Source organism: Diadema antillarum, unplaced genomic scaffold (genome assembly GCF_040938485.1).
Source record: "Diadema antillarum isolate AM-2024a unplaced genomic scaffold, OU_Dant_1.0 seq00001999_RagTag, whole genome shotgun sequence".
Lineage (NCBI taxonomy): Eukaryota > Metazoa > Echinodermata > Echinoidea > Diadematoida > Diadematidae > Diadema > Diadema antillarum.
Genome location: NW_027272655.1, coordinates 205,869 through 226,575, shown reverse-complemented (window position 1 = coordinate 226,575; position 20,707 = coordinate 205,869). Strand labels below are relative to the sequence as shown.

The window sequence follows — 20,707 nt, the reverse complement described above, 5'->3', positions numbered from 1 at the left end:
AAACTCAACATCATGACATATCAAGATGGCAGCCTCTATGAGCAGTGCGAACATGAGGACATTGCGATCTTTGGCTTCGAATTTTACGAACTTTAAACAAAGTCGTGCCACAATTTCACTTGCACCTGTCTCAAGAATCTTGCATGTGCAAAGGAAAGCATATCATGCATGCAACAGACGTTTATTTCGAACTGCCCTGACTGATAATTCGACGGCGAATGCAAGAGCCGCTAGCGCTGCTCGTGCGGGACTCGGCATCGCTGCTGCTGTCGGGGCAGTAGCCGCCTGTGCCGAGGCAGTAGATGTGGGTAAGCTTCGGGTAGGGGTCCATCTAGCTTACCGCAGCAGCGACCCCATACGGACAAATAAGCGCCCCGCGACGGGGTTAGGGTCCATCTAACTGCGACCAGCAGCCCCATACGCATTACGGTCCATCATATATGGTTGGGGCACCACCTATCGACAGGGCACCTTCCCATCGACACCCTGCGTATCATGGCTGTTTGCGTATAGAACAAAAAAGTACGCGCGGGATTAAGTGTCATTAGCTATAAAAACAATAAAAACGAAGAAACGAAAATCAAACTCAAACAAACCAAGCTAAAAATTACACATCCGATCAGTAACGACGCATGGCTGTGAAATTCACGTGTATTACCTATGGCCTGTGAAATTCACGTGTATACCTATGCTGTGAAATTCACGTGTATACCTATGGAGGAGAGGGGGTGTCGATCGCAAGGTTCCCTTTTTAGCTGCGCGAAGAAAACGGAACGCACGCACTAAAATTGCGCTATTTTAAAACGGAGATTCATAATCAACGAGACGGTCACGACATTCAAAACTGCAGTATTTATGGCATATTTGAGGTAAGAATTAGGCGGATTTGTATTATATTTTTAGAATAAACAAGCTACAGATCCTTAGGGTGTCGATACGTGGTACCCCCAACCCTACTAGGTGTTTCAAAAACATTTCCCACTTTTGATCATTAATAATTCTGAAACTGTTCATCCGATAAAACTGTCATTGATATGAGTATTATAGCTGAATACTAGTAGTGTACAATTTTGTTGGAGGTAATTTGAATGTGGAAGCATAAATCAGTTTCATTAAATCTAAGATTGATTTTGAAGTAAGGTTTCAGATTTTGGTCAAATTTTAACCCTCTGTACAAAAATGAACTTTACACAGAAACCAATGATGTGTATGTGAGTGTGTGCTGACAATGGCCCTGAACAATGGACATGCCTGAACCACCTGTTGACTGGGCGTCAGTCTGGCGCTCCCTGGCACATGAATGCTTAATCAATAATTCATGTTGATTGCCCTGGGCACTGCTAGTCTGAATTCATGCTCGGTAAAGGGTAAAATGCATGCACATGGAAAAAGTAAGCACATGTTTCCATGTGCTTGCAAACACCACATTTCATTCCAGCTGGCAATCATTTTCAAATTTTGCTTCCCATATCACTAAATTTGGGATATAATTAAGCATTTAATGATCTAAAGTTCCTCATTTTTATACAACTGTCTATGTATACTAATTAAATAGTCTGACAAATTTTCGCTTTTTCGATAAAAAGAGATCATTTTTGGTAAAGAGTTCAGCAGCATTCATCATTGGGGCGATTTGTTTCACAGTAGATTTATTTAAGGCTCCATATACACAAGAGTGTATACTCTAATTGATTTTCTTTTCTTCCTGTCACCATGTTTACGATGGAACAGAAGGTATTCATTGTAATTTCGTTTTTCAGAAGTATAGGGAGAGGACTGTCGCGACTCAAAGACAGTATCGACAGGTGTTTGACTTTACACAGATACTGCCAGAGCCTGAATAAAGACTAGTTGTGACAGTGGAATTTCTCATGAATAAATAATGAAGCATTCAAACCCTGGCCATTGTTCAGGACCATTGTCAGGTGTTAACCACACACTCCCATACACACCCATTGACCCCTGTGCAAAGTGAAATTTTGTACAGAGGGTTGAAAATAGAGCAAAATCTGGAACCTAACTGTGAAATTAATCATGGATTTCATGAAAGTGATTTATGCTTTCATATTTAAACCACCTTCAACCAAATTGTACAGTATTCAGCTATCACTCATATCAATGACAGTGTTATCTGATATATAGTTTATGAATCATTAAGAATCAAAAGTGGGAAATGTTTTTTGAAACACCTAGTACTTACTACCAAATGACCAAGGATTCATTGGTGTGCTCATTGTCCACATTGAGTTTTAGCCATTGTCAAGGGTTCCGCGAAGTTTAAGAGAGTCATATAATTATGTACGGTAACGTTACCATTAAATACGTGAATCATGTTTAGGCCCAGTCAGTCCGGGAAACCCGCTCATGAGGATTGCCCCGCGTACGAGGACTGCCCCGCCTCATGAGGACCGCCCCCACGCCTCATGAGGCCCGGGGGGGGGGGGGGGGGGGGGGGGGGGGAAACGCCTCATGAGGCCCCCTTTGGCCCTATTCATTTCTTATTCATCTCACATCTGACGTATAAATTGTCGCAACTTTGCACTGTGATTTTTTGTTACACACACATGTCCACTAGGACCATGATTGATGAAAAGAAGAAAAAATCCTGTCTGTTTTTTTTTTTCAGAAATCGAGTTTTGAAAAAAAAAACTGACAGGATTTTTTCTTCTTTTCATCATGGATAGTGGACGTGTGTGTAACAAAGAATCATCGTGCAAAGTTGCGACAATTTATACGTCAGATGTGAGATGAATAAGAAATGAATAAGGGGCCTCATGAGGCGTTCCCCCCGGGCCTCATGAGGCGTGGGGGCGGTCCTCTGAGGCGGGGCAGTCCTCATACGCGGGAGCGGTCCTCATGAGCGGGTTTCCTGGACTGCAGTGAATGCAGTGTCCTATGACCTATCAGGCTATATAGACATGATTGATAGGCCTAGTCCTAGATCTTAACCCCGGCGTGGGGCACTGTGTGTATTAAACCGGTACGTGTTGGGTCGCTCACTGTGGTTAGATAGATCTCGTTTCATTAAATTCTAGTTTAATCTTCAAATTCGTAGATTAGACTCTAAAATTACTGCCCTGTGATCGGTCTCTAAATTATCTAAAAATCTAATTCTAAAGCATGAGACTGAAAGCCAAGGTCTAACCATGGCACACGGGGTGTTCCCTTGTTGTGCAGTTGTAAATTGACTGAAAGATCGGTCTGTAGATTTATCTTCAATTTGTTGTCGGGGACATGTACATGTTTCACGGAGACTGCTGCGCTGCGCCTGGCTTCATGGCATCCCTTCTGAGGAATTCTGTAAACATGGTAAACATTGATTGATAAAAGTTTAAATAGTCATCATTTCTTGACTTTATCAATGTTTAAAGATACAATCAATGCACATTGTAAACGTCACACAAACTCAAAACTACAACAAAGGGATTTCTCTCATTGTATAAAGTCAAATTCTGGAAGAGCCTATAATATACCAGTAGTATTGGGTATTGGCATTGCCGTGCATCACTGGACATCATCAATAGTTATAAACTAAACACTGTGAAAACTTCTGAATTTATGTGAATTAGCTGCTATGACCTAACTGCACCAGCGACCCCAACCCAGTAGTAAAGTTTTTACAGTGCCCCGTGCTGGGGTTAGCTATGTATGGCTCAGACCCAGACACTATATTCCCATAATGCACTTGCCCTACATACGAAAAGTAGTGCTATTAAAAGATAACATAAAACAAGACTCGAGAGGATTGATACAGAGGGCAAGTAAGTGCTTTATACCTTATGCCCAATTCAAGGTGGTAAATCAAGTTAAATCAGAGTTCATAATCTTATATGAAATACAATGTGTGAATGAGAGGACCATTTTTGTATTTTTAGTGTTAATACAGTCTGTGTACTCCGAAACCTTCAAGCATACGCGTGTAAACATGGTTGACAACATCTGACTGACCTTATGACCCCTATAATAGTCTGTTAGAAACTGCACTTTCCATAAGCATGAAAAATGGCACATGACTTGCCTCCCATAAGCAATGTGTTAATGATGTATCAAGACATATACCGGTACATAGAATTGTAATGTTCAGATTTTACCCCTTGCCTCCCCATCTTCCCCGTTTTCTTACAGTGAAAAATCTTTGGTTCCAGGCAGCTAGGAAAAATGATGAAGCAGAACTATGCAGGTAAGATTAAAACAAAAGAAAACATAAAATGTTCACCTTGTGGGTCCAATCCAGTTATCACTGTCATGAATGTAAACTTCACTGTGTGACAAAGATGTTCCATGATGCTTCATGAAACTTACTTTCCCAATAATGAGATGATTATGCATTTATCTCAAAATATTGAGCTCATGCTTTACAATGGATTAGATTGTTGCTTGATACCATGTAGATAATGATGATGATGATGTTAGTGATAATAGTTATGAAACTGAGAATAGATAATTCTTTCTTTTTTTTCTGATGCATGATAGCAAGACTTAAAAGATGTTGGTATCTACCTAACTAGATTTTTTGCGTTCTTCCATGGTTTCCTGTCATGTTTTTCTATTCATTTTGTCCTTCAGAATACTTAAGTCTGGATTTGATGTCAATCAGAGACATTCTCTTGGATGGACTGCTCTACATGTAGCTGCAGTCAACAAACATGAAAGGTAAATATTTCAAGTTGTCTTAATCATTTGTAGGTCCATATAGTTCTTAGGCTAGTGCCAATTATATATGACTGTTTATCACAAACCAACAAAAAGTTGCACGCCAATTTTTTATTTTTTTTTTTGTGCGGACTCAAAATACAGTATGTTAAAGCCAATAAACATAGTCAGTTTTTAGGGGTTTTTTTTCCTATAGGAACAATTTGTATCTTAATTTTACATAAGTTTTTGATCATAAAATGAATTGGAAATTGCAGTTTTATTTTTATCTATTTTTTTTTTAAAGAATAGTGTAGTTAGGTATGTCCTATAGGCCCCTTTTCAGTCTTAAAAACCCTAAGTAACACTCTCTTCATTTCAACTCTAATAACTTTTGAAAAGATAATGCCACTCCTTTGAAAAATAGTGTATGTAAGTCATGAATAGAATGTAATAATAGAGTGTGCTAAATTCCAACTTTAACTGATTTAATTCCTTCATTGTGGTTGCCCTGGAGTTTTACATCCTGCTTTTTGTCCCATTCATAGTACAGAACTCTACTTGGTGAGATTAAACACTTGAATAGGCCCTACGCTTCAAAGAAACAAAGAATACATACATGTAATCAGGGTGGTGGAAATAGTTTCCCACCTCCCTGATGTAACTAAGGAATCAATGACTTTAAGTCCCCTCCTAAGGACCAGACAATGAGGATAAAGTGCCTTGCCCAGGGGCACAAGCTGCTGCAGCCAGGAGACTTGGAACCAGGAACCTCATGTTTGATAGTGCGTGGTCTTTTCCTCTGAGCCAGAACAGCTCCTCTGAAGCAATGAATTGCTTCTGAGGGGACTGCACTCAAACGATGATTGAGGGATCACTGCAGGCAGATGGCCACCAGAAACAGGTTGATTTGCCATTTTAAATGATTGACTTGGAAATAGTTCAGCTTGTAGTGCTTCATAAAGTCACTATGGAGATAACATTTAGCGCTTGCAATACTTCCATTTATAATTTAAGCGAATTTCCCTTGAAATATTAAACTTTTGTACTGTTTTGTGGCTCTGCAACGATGGATAACACGTTGTTCTAGCCTGAAAATTGTATGAATGATAGATCTAGCTTGACTAGTATAATAGCAATCAGCCAAACTTTATACAAACACAGCATTAACCCTAAAAAGACTGGGGGGGGGGGCCTAAAAGGCCCCCCCTTGACATTTCGCGCGATTACTCAGCAACACGCAATGCTCTCGCCGCGATGCTCTATGACTTTTTTCTTTCGAGTTTCCCACACATTTTGACACCAAATTTGTGACGCCCGGGGGTACGGTTCTGAAGTTACATAACTTTTTGTACATGCATGTGAGACCGAAAATGGCTCAAAAATGTGATTTTGTGTACAAAGTCAATACAAATTGAGTTTTATCACATGGTTCATATAAATATGCTTATTTTTACTCTCAATGGCTAAAATCAATTTGTTTTAGTAGTATTATGCTTCAAAAAGGGTCTGCCACAAATTTTGCTGAAAAAAACAACAAAAGCAAAAGGTCGAAAAAACAAAGAAATACATAAGAAATTCATAAAACAATAAAACAAATAAGAAATTAATTTTGATACCGAATTTTTTTTCAAGTACATTTGCTAAGAATGCTACAAAGAATATCTAGACCAAAAATGAGCACTTTTGGAGCTTTATTTACTGATTTAGATAAAAAAGTCTGATTTATCGCATAAATTAGCATAATTAATCAAAATAAAATAAAAGAAAACTATTTTGGAAAATTTAAATATACGATCTTGTAGATTACATCACACACTACCATTGTGCAAATTTCCGCGGCAATCGCGCGATCCACGGCTGAGATCTTAAGGGGGGGCCCTTTAGGCCCCCCCCCCCCCCAGTCTTTCGAGCTACCAAAATAGCCCAGTCTTTTTAGGGTTAACACATAATGGGCAAGATATGCTGTGGTGACCAGTCATAACTCTTTTCTCTTCATTATATTTGAAGCTAGTCAGTTTTCTCTTCTTTTTATCCATTTTGTTCCATCTTCAATTTCGCCTCTTCCTTGGAAGTTCCCTGCGAACTCTTCTGAAGGCTGGTGCCGATCCAAACCTTGGGGATGAATTCAGCAGTGTATGGCAGACTGCACAAGAAAAGAAGCTGAATTCTATACAAGGTGGGAATGGAGCAATATGGAAGTCACTTTACATTTTCGTGTAGCAAGTTGCTACACCTGATATTACCCACATGTTGCAAACTTGCCCAAATGGTGCGGTTCTTCGACAGTTTGTATTTGCCAGGTTCTAAGGTTGATATTTGCAAAGAGAATAAAACTGCAGGTTCCATCTGAAAAAAAAAAAAAAAAAAACTGTTTGTATCCAGTTCTGAAAAACCATGTGCAAATATATATCTTTCATATGGAAACATTCTGCAGTCCTCTGACAAACTGACTAAATCACATACTGATCAATTATCCAAAAAAAAAACAAGCTATCTCATTTATGAATAGGTAGTATTGAATTTAGCTGCAGAACATTAATTATTTAATTTCACAGAAACACCTCACTATCGACCCATCTCACATAGTTTCCTTTAAAATGAAATAACTTTTATGACAGTGCTGTATGATCGTGAAGATGACTTCAGTGACAGGCTCAACAACAGGGTATCATTCCGAGGCTGTACAGCTCTCCACTATGCTGTTCTCTCCAATGACATCAACATAGTCAGGATTCTTCTGGAAGCAGGTATATGTTCACTGAAATCAAACTTTTCGTTAGAATTTCAATTTGCGTGTGCATTTCTCTGTACCGTGGTAGATATGAGATTTTTCATGTGTGAATAAAGACACAAACAAGAAGCCATCGGAAGCTTAAACTGGTGTGGCAAATTTGTCTGCTATGCTAGTTCAATAAAATCCAAACATGAATTTAATGCATGTTACACTATGTTGTTGTTTTTTTTTCAATTCAAATCTTTTAATTTCCATCAACAAGAAATAATACATACGTACATGTTCACTGTTATTAATGATAAGTTTTACATACGGCGTGTAGCTAATATTGCTATTATATTAGATGTAATCACCACATATAGAAAATTTATTCCTCATTGTTTACCTTTAAACTGAAGAAAAATGAAGATGTTGCTTAACCTCTTTAAAGACGAGTCCCAAGTATACTCGGGCAGGTGTCTATGAGAAATGCGTGTTGTAGCAAAATCAGCCCATCCTCAACGGGATAAACAGCCACAATTGTATAATACAGATATTTGTGTATGTCAAAGGATGATTGACATTAATACAGTAGATTGGGTTCTTGACAATTTGAAGCTCTTTTTATAAGGTTAAAAGCCATTTTCTCCTGGCCACACCTTATGATTTTGTTTTTCTCGCATACAGGAGCTGACCCAATGGTAGAGAATGAAAATGGTCACAAACCTGTGCAATATGCCAAGGATAATGCCACGAAAGAACTTCTGAGGGAATATGCTGACAAGGTATGTTTGTTTCATTTGAACCTGTACACTACATTCCACTTTATGAATTTCCAAGCTTGCATCCGATAGATTATTGTACCCTGAAAAACGCTACCAAAATCCTAGGAATAGACAAGGATCAAAGTGATCTGAAATGATTACAAGCAGAGTTGTGATGGTTTGAATATCAGAGTATCAATAAGCATTCTCATACCCCAAACTCAATCATTAAACATTTAACATTTCGCTATCAACCTGTTGAGGACGGTTTGATTTTGCTACAACACGCAATTCCCATAGACACCTGCCTGAGTATACTCGGGACTTGTCCTCAATGGGTTAATGAAGTGCATAATTTGTTAGTGACAGATATCACTCTAAGGTATTAAAGAAATACTTCAACTCTTTCAAAGATTCCTCGAGAGAAATATATGTAAGTTCATCTAACTCAGAGGAAACCTGTAAATAAAATGTAGAGCAATTTAGAACATGCTCATGAAAGAAGAGCATCTGTAGATAGAAATTAAAAGTACCGTACTCAAGTTATTTTGATTTTCATAGTTATGTTTCAACTTCACATTTTAATCTCACTATGTCTCTGAGCATGATTACTTTTATTGCCCCAGTTTGTGTGAACTTTTCTCTGATGGTATCATATCAGTAGTTGAGCTGTAGTTATGATTTCCGTTTGTGTTTGCATTTGCATTTTCAATAAACTGGTAGTGCAGATGTTGGAAGGAATAATCTGCATCTTGAAATTGCAGTTCAAGAGCATACAGGCTGAACGGGCAGCTGAGGAGAGGCGGCGCTTTCCCCTGGAGCAAAGACTGAAGGAGCATATCATTGGTCAGGAGGGTGCCATAGCAACAGTGGCTGCAGGTTTGTGCCTGCAATGTTTTGAATTTATTACCATTGATATCACCATCATCATCATCATCATCTTCATCTTCATCATCACTATTATTGTAACCAGGTATGTTGTATCATGATGATGATTTCAGTATGAAACATATTCAGATGTGAACCCTGTTATGTACAGCGAAACAGAAGATCATGAAACTAGAGGCAGGTCACCCATCGTAAGTGGTTATTAGTCAAGGCCTAATCTTCAAAATGTTTTTGTATAAACAAAACTTGATCTGACAACCAAACTTCAAATGACCATAAAGATGCCAAGAGAGTAGCTCCTGGTAGGAGAAAAGCTATTAGTAAACCTCATGATTTTCAGAAAAAATTCTTAGACACTAGATTTACATGTAGGTTAAATTTTAAATCATTTCCAAGGAACCCCAGGGAGGGCATTGTAAGGTTATTTTAGTATCACTGTAAAGTGGATATTTTTATGTGTGTAATTTTCTCGCTCGGCCAAATAAGATGAGTTTTGCTTGTTTGTAATTTCATGAATAAAGACATCAACTACTGCTGCATATGGCAAACAAAAATATTCATGTGCTTGTATTTTTGAGCTAGTTTCTGGTTGTGCAAAAATTTCAACGTTGTAAAAATGTCCACTTTTACAGTATCTGAATGCTGTAGCTGTATAGTAACTCTGTATGATCTTTGTGTAACATCATGTTTCAGACTTCAATGACAGAAACATTGAATTTTCATCATTTCATACAAATCTAAGTATGTGTTTACAAGTTGTGTTCATTATTTCTGTGTGTTTACGTGTGTGCATGGTAAATAAATTAGGGTAGGAATTCATATCTTTTTGTATCATGCGCTGTCTTCTACCAGCTGTCAGGAGGAAAGAGAATGGATGGATGGATGAAGACCACCCTCTTGTTTTCCTCTTTTTAGGATCATCAGGAATAGGTAAGCTGGAACTGGAGCTGTTTATCAATATCGAGCACTTTTGTTTTCTTTGATCGATGCTTAACACTTCTTAAAGTATTTTGTGTTTTCTTTAACCCGTTGAGGACGGTTTGATATTGCTACAACACGCACTTCCCACAAACACCTGCCCGAGTATACTCGGGACTCGTCCTCAACAGGTTAAAGCCACGGGCTCATATGCAGAATATTATTTGGCTCATTTCACAAAATTGTGGCCCATGTCATCGTGGTCTAATGTCTGTTAAAAGGCTGTTTCTCATTTGCTTCAGCAGTGTAAAGCCATTTTGATCCAAAAAAAAAAAATCCTGTATAGATGTAGGTTATGATAAATGTGGCTTACTAAAACAAATCATGTGGTGATTGCATCATAAAACTTGTTACATATAAACTTCTTTCATAACATGTAGTTGATAATTGAAATGATTGTGTCGACCCGCTACTTATCTGAAGACCACTGGAAGACACCATCCTGGTGTCACTAGCAGAAATGTATTCTTGCCTTACTTTGGGAAATCCACAGACAGGTGTAGCTGAAGTAGAGTTGGGGTCCTTTGACAAAAGCAAGCATTATCCAAACATACAACTGTCATTTCATTGATTCTGTGATCATGGAGTAAAGGGAAGTAAAGAGCTCCCTCTATCAGTTAATCAGTCCATGCTTACTTTTGGCTCATTTTTTATGTCTATGTGTGCTACCAACCTGAAGATGCAAATAGATGAATTGCTGTAAAAGTGGAAATTTTCCCAGTGTTGAAATTTTTGCGCATTTCGCGCAACCAGAAACTAGCGCGAAAATAAAAGCAAGCAATTTTGTTTGCTTGCCGTATGATCCAGTAGTTGAGGTCTTGATTCTGCGGAATTTGAGAACGTGCGAAACTCTTCTTACCCCCACAAGTGCAAAATATTAGTCGCATGAAAATATCCACTTTTACAGTTAGTAGCAACTCTTTCGCGGAGACTGTCAGTGTACTGCCAATCACTGAGGAGTGGAGGTTTTTTATCAAACAGTATGAAGACAATAATGAGTTGCCCGATGTAAACCAAGAAAGAAAGCTATTGTACGACTAATATATAACAGGTAAGACGGAGCTAGCGAAGCAAATAGCAAGGTACATGCATAAGGACGTGAAGAAGGGCTTCATAAGGCTTGACATGTCAGAGTACCAGGAGAAGCACGAGGTGGCAAAGTTCATCGGCTCCCCGCCGGGTTACGTGGGCCACGAACAAGGAGGGCAGCTGACCAAGAAGCTGAAGCAGAACCCCAATGCCGTGGTCCTCTTCGACGAGGTGGACAAGGCCCATCCCGATGTCTTGACCATCATGCTCCAGCTATTTGATGAGGTCAGTTCATTTTCATGTACGCATTGTAGTTGCTGTGCTCATGTTTGTGTACATGTACGCGTATATATTGTGTGATTGGTTACGAATAACTGGATGAATAACTGAATGTAGAGATGGATAAAGACATACAATGAATACACTGTACTATGCGTATATACAGTACGTGTTCACCTAGTGTGTGTATACCTGTGTTTATGTGAGCGTGCATGTGTGTGATTTGATTTGTTTGTCTATTGGATGTTTAGTTTTGATTTGATTTATTCATCATGATGACCCCGATACGATTGTACAATTTGATACACATCACAAACCCAGCATTCCAACTTAAAATTACAAGTACAGTCAACCTTGCCTAAGTCGAATCTATTTGGACTGAAGAAATAGCTTTGACTTAGAGAAACTTGGACTTACATTGTATGAGGGGTTAAAATCAATAGAATATAAAGAGGAAAGGACTTGAAAAGACCTTCGACTCAGGTGATTATTTGACTTGTGCGAAGTTAACTGTACAATCAACAATTAAGACAAGGAAGGGAGGCTTAAGTGTAAAGGACAATTTTGACATGCCACAGATGGTCAAAAGTCAATGCACTTTTCTACCATTTTAATCCTCTGTCACAGGGCAGACTGACTGATGGGAAAGGGAAGACCATTGAGTGCAAGGACGCCATCTTTGTCATGACATCTAACATTGCCAGTGATGAGATTGCTGGACACGCCCTCCAGCTGCGAAGAGAAGCCAAGGCCATGATGGAACAGAGGCAGGTCACAGAGCAGGAGAAAAGTACGGACGAGGAGATACGAAATGATTATTTCTGTGACCGAGATCAACGAAAACAAAACTTGTGTTTTGCAACTGATTATCAAACTGCTCTACATCGACATAAATATACACTTGTTTACGTTGACGTAGGGCAATTTGTTAATCAGTTGCAATAAAAACTTGACAGAAGAATTTCATGAATTCGAATACTTGTGTTTCTGATATTACTCCTCTTTTATTTGGGGGATGTAAGATTACAATTTCACACTTGTTAAGTTTCTTTGCTAGGTGGCATGTCTGTTCACAAATGAATATTGTTTATTAGGATAGAGATAGAGGTATTTTCACCACAAAATCACCATGACCGCACACTGCTTATTTTTTTTTTTCTCTCAGCAGTATCAGTATAAATTAATTAGGACATCACAATTTTAGTCATTCATTCAGGATTGCTGCAATGTTCTTAATTCTGTTTGTTACGGTAATGCACTATATAGTAAAAAAAAAAAAAAAAGAAATGAAAAACTAACCCCATGTCACTTGAGAATACGCCCTTTTGTACCAAAAATAACGGAATCTTTTTGGGTCTGAATAGATTCCTTGGAAATCTATGTTATTGTTTCCCCCTCTATCATTAAGAAGTTTCTAATTTTATTATTTGGAGTAAAGGTCAGCAATACATGTACCTACCTTTAGGATATACCTGCTTCAATATGAAAGGAATCCAATTTTCAGGATTGTAAAAATGATGCACAAATTTCAAATTGTTGATTTGATTGGCAGTGGTGGCTGAGATGATGGAGCAGGTGACTATATCCAAGCGCTTCAAGGAGGACGTCGTCCAGCCCATCCTCAAGCGTCACTTCCGGCGAGACGAGTTCCTGGGCCGCATCAACGAGATGGTGTACTTCCTGCCCTTCTCCCGGTCCGAGCTCATCCGGCTGGTCACCAAGGAGCTGAACTTCTGGGCCAAGAGGGTAGGTTAGACTCCATTTGCTTGATTATTGGGGAGCCACATGGGTTTACTTGAATGTCCAGACACCTCTTTCCTTTCACAAGTTGTAGCGTTTAAGTGTCGGTGATTCTTGGTTTTGCAAAATTATTTTCATAAGGCAACAGAAGAATTTATATACATGTATGTGAGTCTGTTTCAGTATCTACTGTAGGTATTTGATTAAAAAATGAATTTAAAGTTTGAATTGTTCCATGTAAAAAGATAGCTACATGGCTCTTGCATTAAATTACACACCCACACCAAAGCTGATCAATGAATTTACTCTTGTATAAGTGGTTGCTCATTGCATTATCAGTGCCACTGATAATGACAGTTTCGGTACATTGTACCAGCTGTGTGGTATATGTGTGATACAGACTTCCATATAATAATTCCTATACTTCATTAGGTTCATGCCAAAAGTCAACCGTGGTATGGATGCTTTACTAGTATTATCTGCATTTCTTGTCCTACAAGGCAAAAGATAGACACGACATGGAACTGACTTGGGATGTGGAGGTCTTGGAAATCCTGGCCGATGGCTACGATGTCCACTATGGAGCCAGGTCTATCAAACATGAGGTCAGTGTGCTTGAGGAATTGCTCCAACCATTGACCCTTCTTGCCACGGAGAAAGTAATGAAAAGAAAAAATAACTCTTGCTCTTCTTGATTGCCGGTTGGGCACAATTTCTGGCAGGTCTTTTGATACAAGTACACTCTGTACCTAAAGACTGTCAGTGAGTAAAGATTTTGTCATCTTATGTTTTCCCACTCGCATCAAATTACTGTTCAGTAGGACTTGCACATAACAATGCCCGATTGAATTTGTCAAACTTTCACTACCTCAAACGGTTTTAGAGGAAATAAACAGAACACCAAACATGATTGACTATTAATCAATTAGTGGCCAGGCACAGTGAGAATTGAGTCACCGTTCAAGATTTCTATTGTTAAAGTATCAAAATGAAATCCAGAGCATTTCGAAAGTAATGGTTTAGTTATTTGATATTTTTAAGTCCATAAATAATCTTCATTTGTTGTGTAGTTTGTCTTTTCTTTCAAAGAAAATGTGCATCGCAATAAGTCCAGTATTCGTTTTTCTTCTACCTGTGAAGGTGGAGCGTCGGATTGTCAACCAGCTAGCAGCTGCTCAGGAGAAGCAGCTCATCTCCAGAGGATGCCAGCTTCACATTGCTGTGGATGAAAATCACCATGGTAACAGGAGAGATTCAAACAGAAAAGAAGGAGGAGGAGGAGGAGAAGGAGGGGGCAGGGTGTCATCCCATGAGCCTCATCAGTCAGTCTTAAAGCTGCAGGTGATCAAGAAAGGTCAGAAGGAGACAGTGAATCTTCTTCCTGGGCCTCCACAGCCTGACAGAGACCATCATTCAAACTTTTGATGTTTGGACAATGACACATCATCAAAAATGTGATATATCACCCATCTGTTACTGCCTGCAAAAATGCTGACATTACGAAATATCTGAAGAATCCCCAATCTGGTTACCCTGGGTACATGTATATGAAGCGTACATATATTATATCAACTATGACATGAAAATAACGGGTGCAGCATAACAGAGTGTGATGAGTGGTTATTGAGAGGTGGTCTTGTTCGTAATTAGAACATCTACACAGTGTTATCATATTTGTTTTTGTTTTTTGCAAGCATTTCAGGGCATTTCAATGTCAGATGGGTTCTTGCCATTCTCGTGAAGAAATTTGTCATGAAAATTCTGGGGAGCTCTTCTATCTGTCTGCTAGTGTCATATGAAGAAGTGTGAAATCTGGACACTGAAGCACATTGTTGATGAGAAAGTTGTAATGCAAATGATAACAGTGTGATTCTTAGTTCAGTTCTTTATGTATCAAATTAAGACTGTTGAAGTAAATTCAGGGATCTTTTACCTTCTACATTTGTTCAAGTAGTTGTACAATGCTGCCCAATTGTTAAGCGTAAAGAACCTATGTGTTACAGTGCACTTCTGTTATAACGAACACGGTTATAACAAATTTTGCCTCAACAAAGTACATGTAAAAATTTAGATCCCAAAGTAATCAGACTCCTCTACATACAATGTATCATCATATACCTTACTGTTTGACTATAATGAAATTTTGATTCAACAAAAGAAAACTGCCGGTCCCAAGTACAGTAAACCTCGCATGAGTCAAAGCTCTCGGGACTGACAAAAATGCGTCGACTTAAGTGAACTTTGACTCTCACGAGAGTCGATTTTTTTTTTTAGTCACAGTTATGTACATGTATTATAGTACATTTGCATGCATGTGTGTGTGTGTGTGTGTGTGTGTGTGTGCGTGCGTGTGTGTGTTTGCATTCAAATTGGTCTGTTCTTGAAGATAATGTTCTCATTTTGTTCTAAATTGAACATGGAATTTGTATCAATACTAGTAGTTAAACGTAGTTCTGAGAATGTCTGCGCTAATGTGGCAATGTGCATGTGTTATGTCTATGGTGCAACATAGGTAGCCATCTCTGTCAACCGGTTCTAGGAACAGTACCCCCTGGAAAACCACCCTCCAGATAACTACCACCCGGATAATTACCCCCCCCAGGACAATTCCCCCCTAGGGCAACTACCCCCCGGACAACTACCCTCCAAGGGCAATTACCCTCCAGGGTAATTACCCCCTAGGACAACTACCCCCCGGACAACTACCCTCCTAGGGCAATCACCCCCCAGGGCAATTCCCCCTTAGGAAAACTACCCCCTGGATAACTACCCCTCGGATAACTACCCCTGGATAACTACCCCCTCGGATAACTACCCCCTGGATAACTACCCCCCGGAAAACTACCCCCTGGGTAACTACCCCCCGGAGAACTACCCCCTGGATAACTACCCCCCGGAGAACTACCCCCTGGGTAACTACCCCCAGGATAACTACCCCCCGGATAACTACCCCCCGGATAATTACCCCTTGGATAATTACCCCCCGGATAATTACCCCCCCCCCCCCCCCCCCGGATAATCACCCCCCCCCCCCCCCCCCCCCCCCCCGATAATTACCCTCCGGATATAACTACCCCCCCCCCCCCCGATAATTACCACCAGGATAATTATCCCCAGGTTAATTACCCCCTCCTCCGATAACTAGACCCCAGATAACTTCCATCCGATAACTACACCCTCCGATAACTTCCCGAGGATGATTACCCCGGATAAACAAGCCTACAACTCCCCCTCCCCTATAACTATCAAGACGAAAATTACCCCCAGGACAGTGCACCACGCCAATTACCCCCTGGGTTACTACCTCCCGGGTCATTGCCCCCCCCCCCCCCCCCATCTTACCTTTAATAAAAAGAATATCATTACTACAGGAAACGAAGTTCTTTGTATTATTTGCCAGGAATCACGGAGATGCCATACTGATACATCATTTTATGAAAACAACATCTTAAAGATTTACGATTTGTATCGTTTGCACTTAGGACAATTTATGTACAAGCTTAATTTCTCCCTCTGTATTTTGACTCTATGTTCATAAAAAACGAAGCTGTCCCTTCATATCCTACCCGGTAATCCAGTAAATGTCAATGCCTTTAACCAAACTATTTTCGCTAAATCTGTATTTTCTTTTACTGTTCCGAAATTTCGGATTTCTCTTGATAGTATAGTATAAAAGAAGTTTTAAGTTTGAATGCCTCTACCATTGAACTAAAGACATTTTGAAGAAATGTTACACTTCAGAATGAGTTAAACTTTTTGCAATATTTTTTTAACCACAATTGTCTATCGTTTACCACAACTCCATGTAACACTTCTTTATTTTGAGGAGCTTATATCTCATGCCTCACGTGCCCTGGTTTTGACCCATCATCTTCCTCTTCCCTCTCGCTTTTCTCTGTCCACCGTGAAGGTATTCATAACTCACCTTTCCTCTTTCTCTCATTACAAGGGATTTATCTCGTGTGTGTTCATGTGCAGTGCACTCCCGTTAAAACGAAATGCTCAGGACCGGCAGTTTTTTTTTTTTCGTTTTAACGAAATTTCGTTGTAACCGAACAAATATAATATGCAATGTATAACGAAAAGAAGGAAACCACGCATAAAAAAATTATGTTTGTTGAATCCTCATCATACGCTGGAAAGCTATGTGAAATGGGAGAATACCTTTTTAATTTCGTTTAAATATTACATTTTAAAAAGAGCATAAAGTTGGTTGTGTTGTCACACATGTGTAGAAAATGACGGTGTAGGATTTGGTTACAGTTCGCTATTCCAAAGGTTCTTTTCTTACTAAAGTACGTTACTCCGAAGACTCCTTATTCCGAAGTTTCGCCATTCCCGGGATTCCGATGGTTTGTTTATGTGAAGGTTCGCATTTCCGCAGAATCATTATTCCGAAAGTTCATAATTTAGATCAAAATAATATATTGTTCATTTTCCGAAGGTTCGTTGATCTGAAAATGAAATGAGGTTCGTCATTCTGAAGGTTTATAAATCAAAAAAAGAAAAAGGTTCACTAGTCAGAAAGTCAGTTGTTCCGAAGGCTTTTTCATCCGAAAATGAAATAAGGTTTGTTATTCCGAAGAAATTTTGTTAATGAAAAAAAAAAAAAATGAGAAAGGTTAGTTATTTCGAAGATTTATTTATCTTAAGACGATTATAAAGATTGCAATTCTTAAGTTCTGTTAGTGTACTCTCCTTTTTCCACCATGGATTAACGATACTTTTTGTAATGTTCCGATTAACGAACGTTTTGAATTCCTATCATTTTCGGACTAACGAACCGTATAAGAATAAGAATAAGGACCATATTTTATTATCGAATTAACGAACCTTTGGAATAACGCCAAAATGTGCTTAATAACAAACCCTCTTTCATTTCCGAACTAACGGACATTTAGTTGTATCAGAATCTGTGTGTTTTGTATTAAAGGACTTCGGAACAATGAAACAAACCTTATCTGAATTCAAATTATTTTATTACAACAACGCAAGTTCCCCTCGGAAACTGTGCGTGATACACGGAGTGAACATTCAATGATGCGTTCGCTCATGCAGAGACGCTTTAATAATGCTTGTTCCGCTACGCATTTTCAAATGCGATCCGCATTTCGTTACAACGGAGCGCATTTCTTTTGTTTTTCTTTGTCAGTGGCGCTCAGAAAAGACTTCGTGATAACGAAAATTTTGTTATAACCGTCTTCGTTATAAGCGAATTTTGTACCATAGACTTTAATGGCGATAATTTTGGGACCAGAAGTTTTGCTTCGTTATAACGAAATTTCGTTATAACCGTGTTCGTTGTAACGGGAGTGCACTGTATCTTTATTTGTGTACTTCGTCTCTGTCTTAATTTGCTTTCTTTGCATTGTTTCATCAATTTTGTAACTATTTTACTGTTATACCGTTAACGCTCATTTCAGAATTGCCCTACTGCATTATTGGGCATATTAACAACTAGTATATCAAGGATGTGGGAAGAGATTGTCACCTCCTTGGTATGATCACTGCAGAACATTACCTCCCTTGACAATTACTCCTTATTAAAATTAGGCTCCAAACAATCACCCCTCTTACAATAACTCTCCCCCAGAAAATTACGTCTCTCATTGTTATTTTCGAACACGTTAGCTATTTGAATTGAAAAAAAAAAACCCAACATTTTTTCATATCGTCTGGTTTTGGTCGAGACCTAACTTCAGGTTTTAAACATCTTTTGGGTGAGATAATTAGAAACCCCTTACGAAATATTAAAGAGCATGTTATTCCAAGAAGGATTCAATTTTTTGAGAAAAAAAAATACTCTTGAAATGGCCGGGATAAAACAGAGCAGCCCTATGATGTAAAAAGGATTCTGTCAACTACAACTCTCCCTAGATCTATTCAAAAAGAGGGTGCAGGACAAAAGACTTCGTTAACAACTAGGGGTGTTTTGTAAAAAAAAAAAAAAAAAAGAAATACCGTTAAACTCGTAATATTTTACTCTTTCTAATGAGACTAACTTATATTTGAACTGGATTTCCTCTTGAAGTGTCGAGAACATTTAATTTGAAAACTAGCACAATTCTACTTGTATGTAAAACAAGCTGTAATTTTACTCTCATGACAGATTAGGGCACCTTTTGATAAAAGTTGCCAGTTATGACATCTTGTTAGTATCTAATAATTTCAATAAAACCATGAGTTCTGCTTGATTGATAAGCTCGAGTCACTGACTTGTTACCATGGACCTGCTTTGATCGACCTACAACGATTGGTAATTGTGTGGAACTGACAGCTTGTCAGGACTGATAACTTTCATAAAACCGTGCCCGGATCCTATCAGAAATTATGGCTTTATATTGAAGAGTCCCTCGCTAATGTTAAGGGAATATGAATTGCAGTGAAATCAACTCTCCTTTTCTTATGTTTATCGTCTATCATGTGTTATAACGGTAGAAAATAAATGACAAGCCAAAAGAGTGATGACAGTGTAAGAGAAAGGTGCATCTTCTGATATGGTGTTATGAACTTATGGAAAATATACGACGGGTGGTAACTTTCGGGGGGCGGGGAGGGAGGGTTGTCCAGTAGGTAAGTATCAGGAGGGGGTGGGGGGTTCGGGGTATTGTTAATGGGGGGGGGGTAGTAATCCGGGTGGTAGTTATCCTGGGGGTAGTTATCCGGGGAGTAATTATCCGGGTGGTAGTTATCCTGGGGGTAGTTATCCGGGGGGTACTTATCCGGGGGGTAGTTATCCGGGGGGTAGTTACCCAGGGGGTAGTTCTCCGGGGGGTAGTTATCCAGGGGGTAGTTATCCGGGGGGTAGTTATCCAGGGGGTAGTTATCCGGGTGGTAGTTATCTGGGGGGTAGTTATCCGGGGGGTAGTCATCCAGGGGGTAGTTACCCAGGGGGTAGTTATCCGGGGGGTAGATGTCCTAGGGGTAATTGCCCTTGGGGGTAGTTGCCCTAGGAGGGTAGATGACCGGGTGGTAGTTTTCCTAGGGGGTAATGGCCCTGGAGGGTGATTGCCCTAGGAGGGTAGTTGTCCGGGGGGTAGTTGCCCTAAGGGGGAATAGACCTGGGGGGTAATTATCCGGGTGGTAGTTATCCGGAGGGTAGTTGCCCAGGGGGTAAGTGCCCGGATACGATGTCAACCTACCCTGAGAGACAAACACTCTCCCAGGCCCGTCCCACCTCCATTGAACAAAACTATACAACCAGCCGGGCACGCACAAACAAGCCCCGCCCACTTGGCCTGTCACTAAAATATTAAAGCAGCGATTGGTTGACCGAGGAATTCTGGCTTGACATGGATAAAGTATGGATGTGCTGTGTGTATGGATAAAGTATGGATTGATGTGCTGTGTGTATACATGTATACATGTGTACATCTCCTCTAAATGTAAACGACACACAGATTTATGTTACACTCAAACCAAATGAGACGGCTGAAGCAGCTCAAAAACTTCAGAACTGTCTTGAGGACATCAAAATCTGGTCCTCAAACAATAAGCTTTGCCTCAATGAACAAAAATCAGAGATGATCCATATATATTCCAAACATAGAAGCATCAATCCATTCCCAGATTTAGTTTCTGATAATGTTTCTACCAAGTGTAGTGAATGGGTACGCGATCTTGGTTTGATCATTGACAAAAATCTTACCCTTCAACACCACATTAAGCACATTTGCAAGGC

General features: G+C 39.5%; 1 protein-coding gene across 1 annotated transcript; it reads left to right on the top strand.

Moving 5' to 3' along the window:
* The first annotated feature begins 51 nt into the window (after nt 1-51).
* Nucleotides 52-15,534, top strand: LOC139713542 (mitochondrial disaggregase-like). The gene is made up of 13 exons (XM_071625265.1): nt 52-308; nt 4,126-4,180; nt 4,567-4,653; nt 6,708-6,811; nt 7,254-7,382; nt 8,036-8,133; nt 8,877-8,991; nt 9,853-9,930; nt 11,030-11,292; nt 11,914-12,076; nt 12,839-13,032; nt 13,527-13,631; nt 14,167-15,534. The coding sequence occupies exons 1-13, from the start codon at nt 53-55 to the stop codon at nt 14,449-14,451; spliced, it is 1,932 nt and encodes a 643-aa protein (XP_071481366.1). The 5' UTR covers nt 52; the 3' UTR covers nt 14,452-15,534.
* The last annotated feature ends 5,173 nt before the right edge of the window (nt 15,535-20,707 follow it).

What these genes read in the sequence shown, in the direction of transcription:
- LOC139713542 (XM_071625265.1), top strand. Translation starts at nt 53, where the DNA reads ATGAGGACATTGCGATCTTTGGCTTCGAATTTTACGAACTTTAAACAA. An exon ending in TGAGGGAATATGCTGACAAG is followed by an intron (nt 8,134 to 8,876) that starts GTATGTTTGTTT and finishes TTGAAATTGCAG; the next exon opens with TTCAAGAGCATACAGGCTGA. An exon ending in TGCTCCAGCTATTTGATGAG is followed by an intron (nt 11,293 to 11,913) that starts GTCAGTTCATTT and finishes CCTCTGTCACAG; the next exon opens with GGCAGACTGACTGATGGGAA.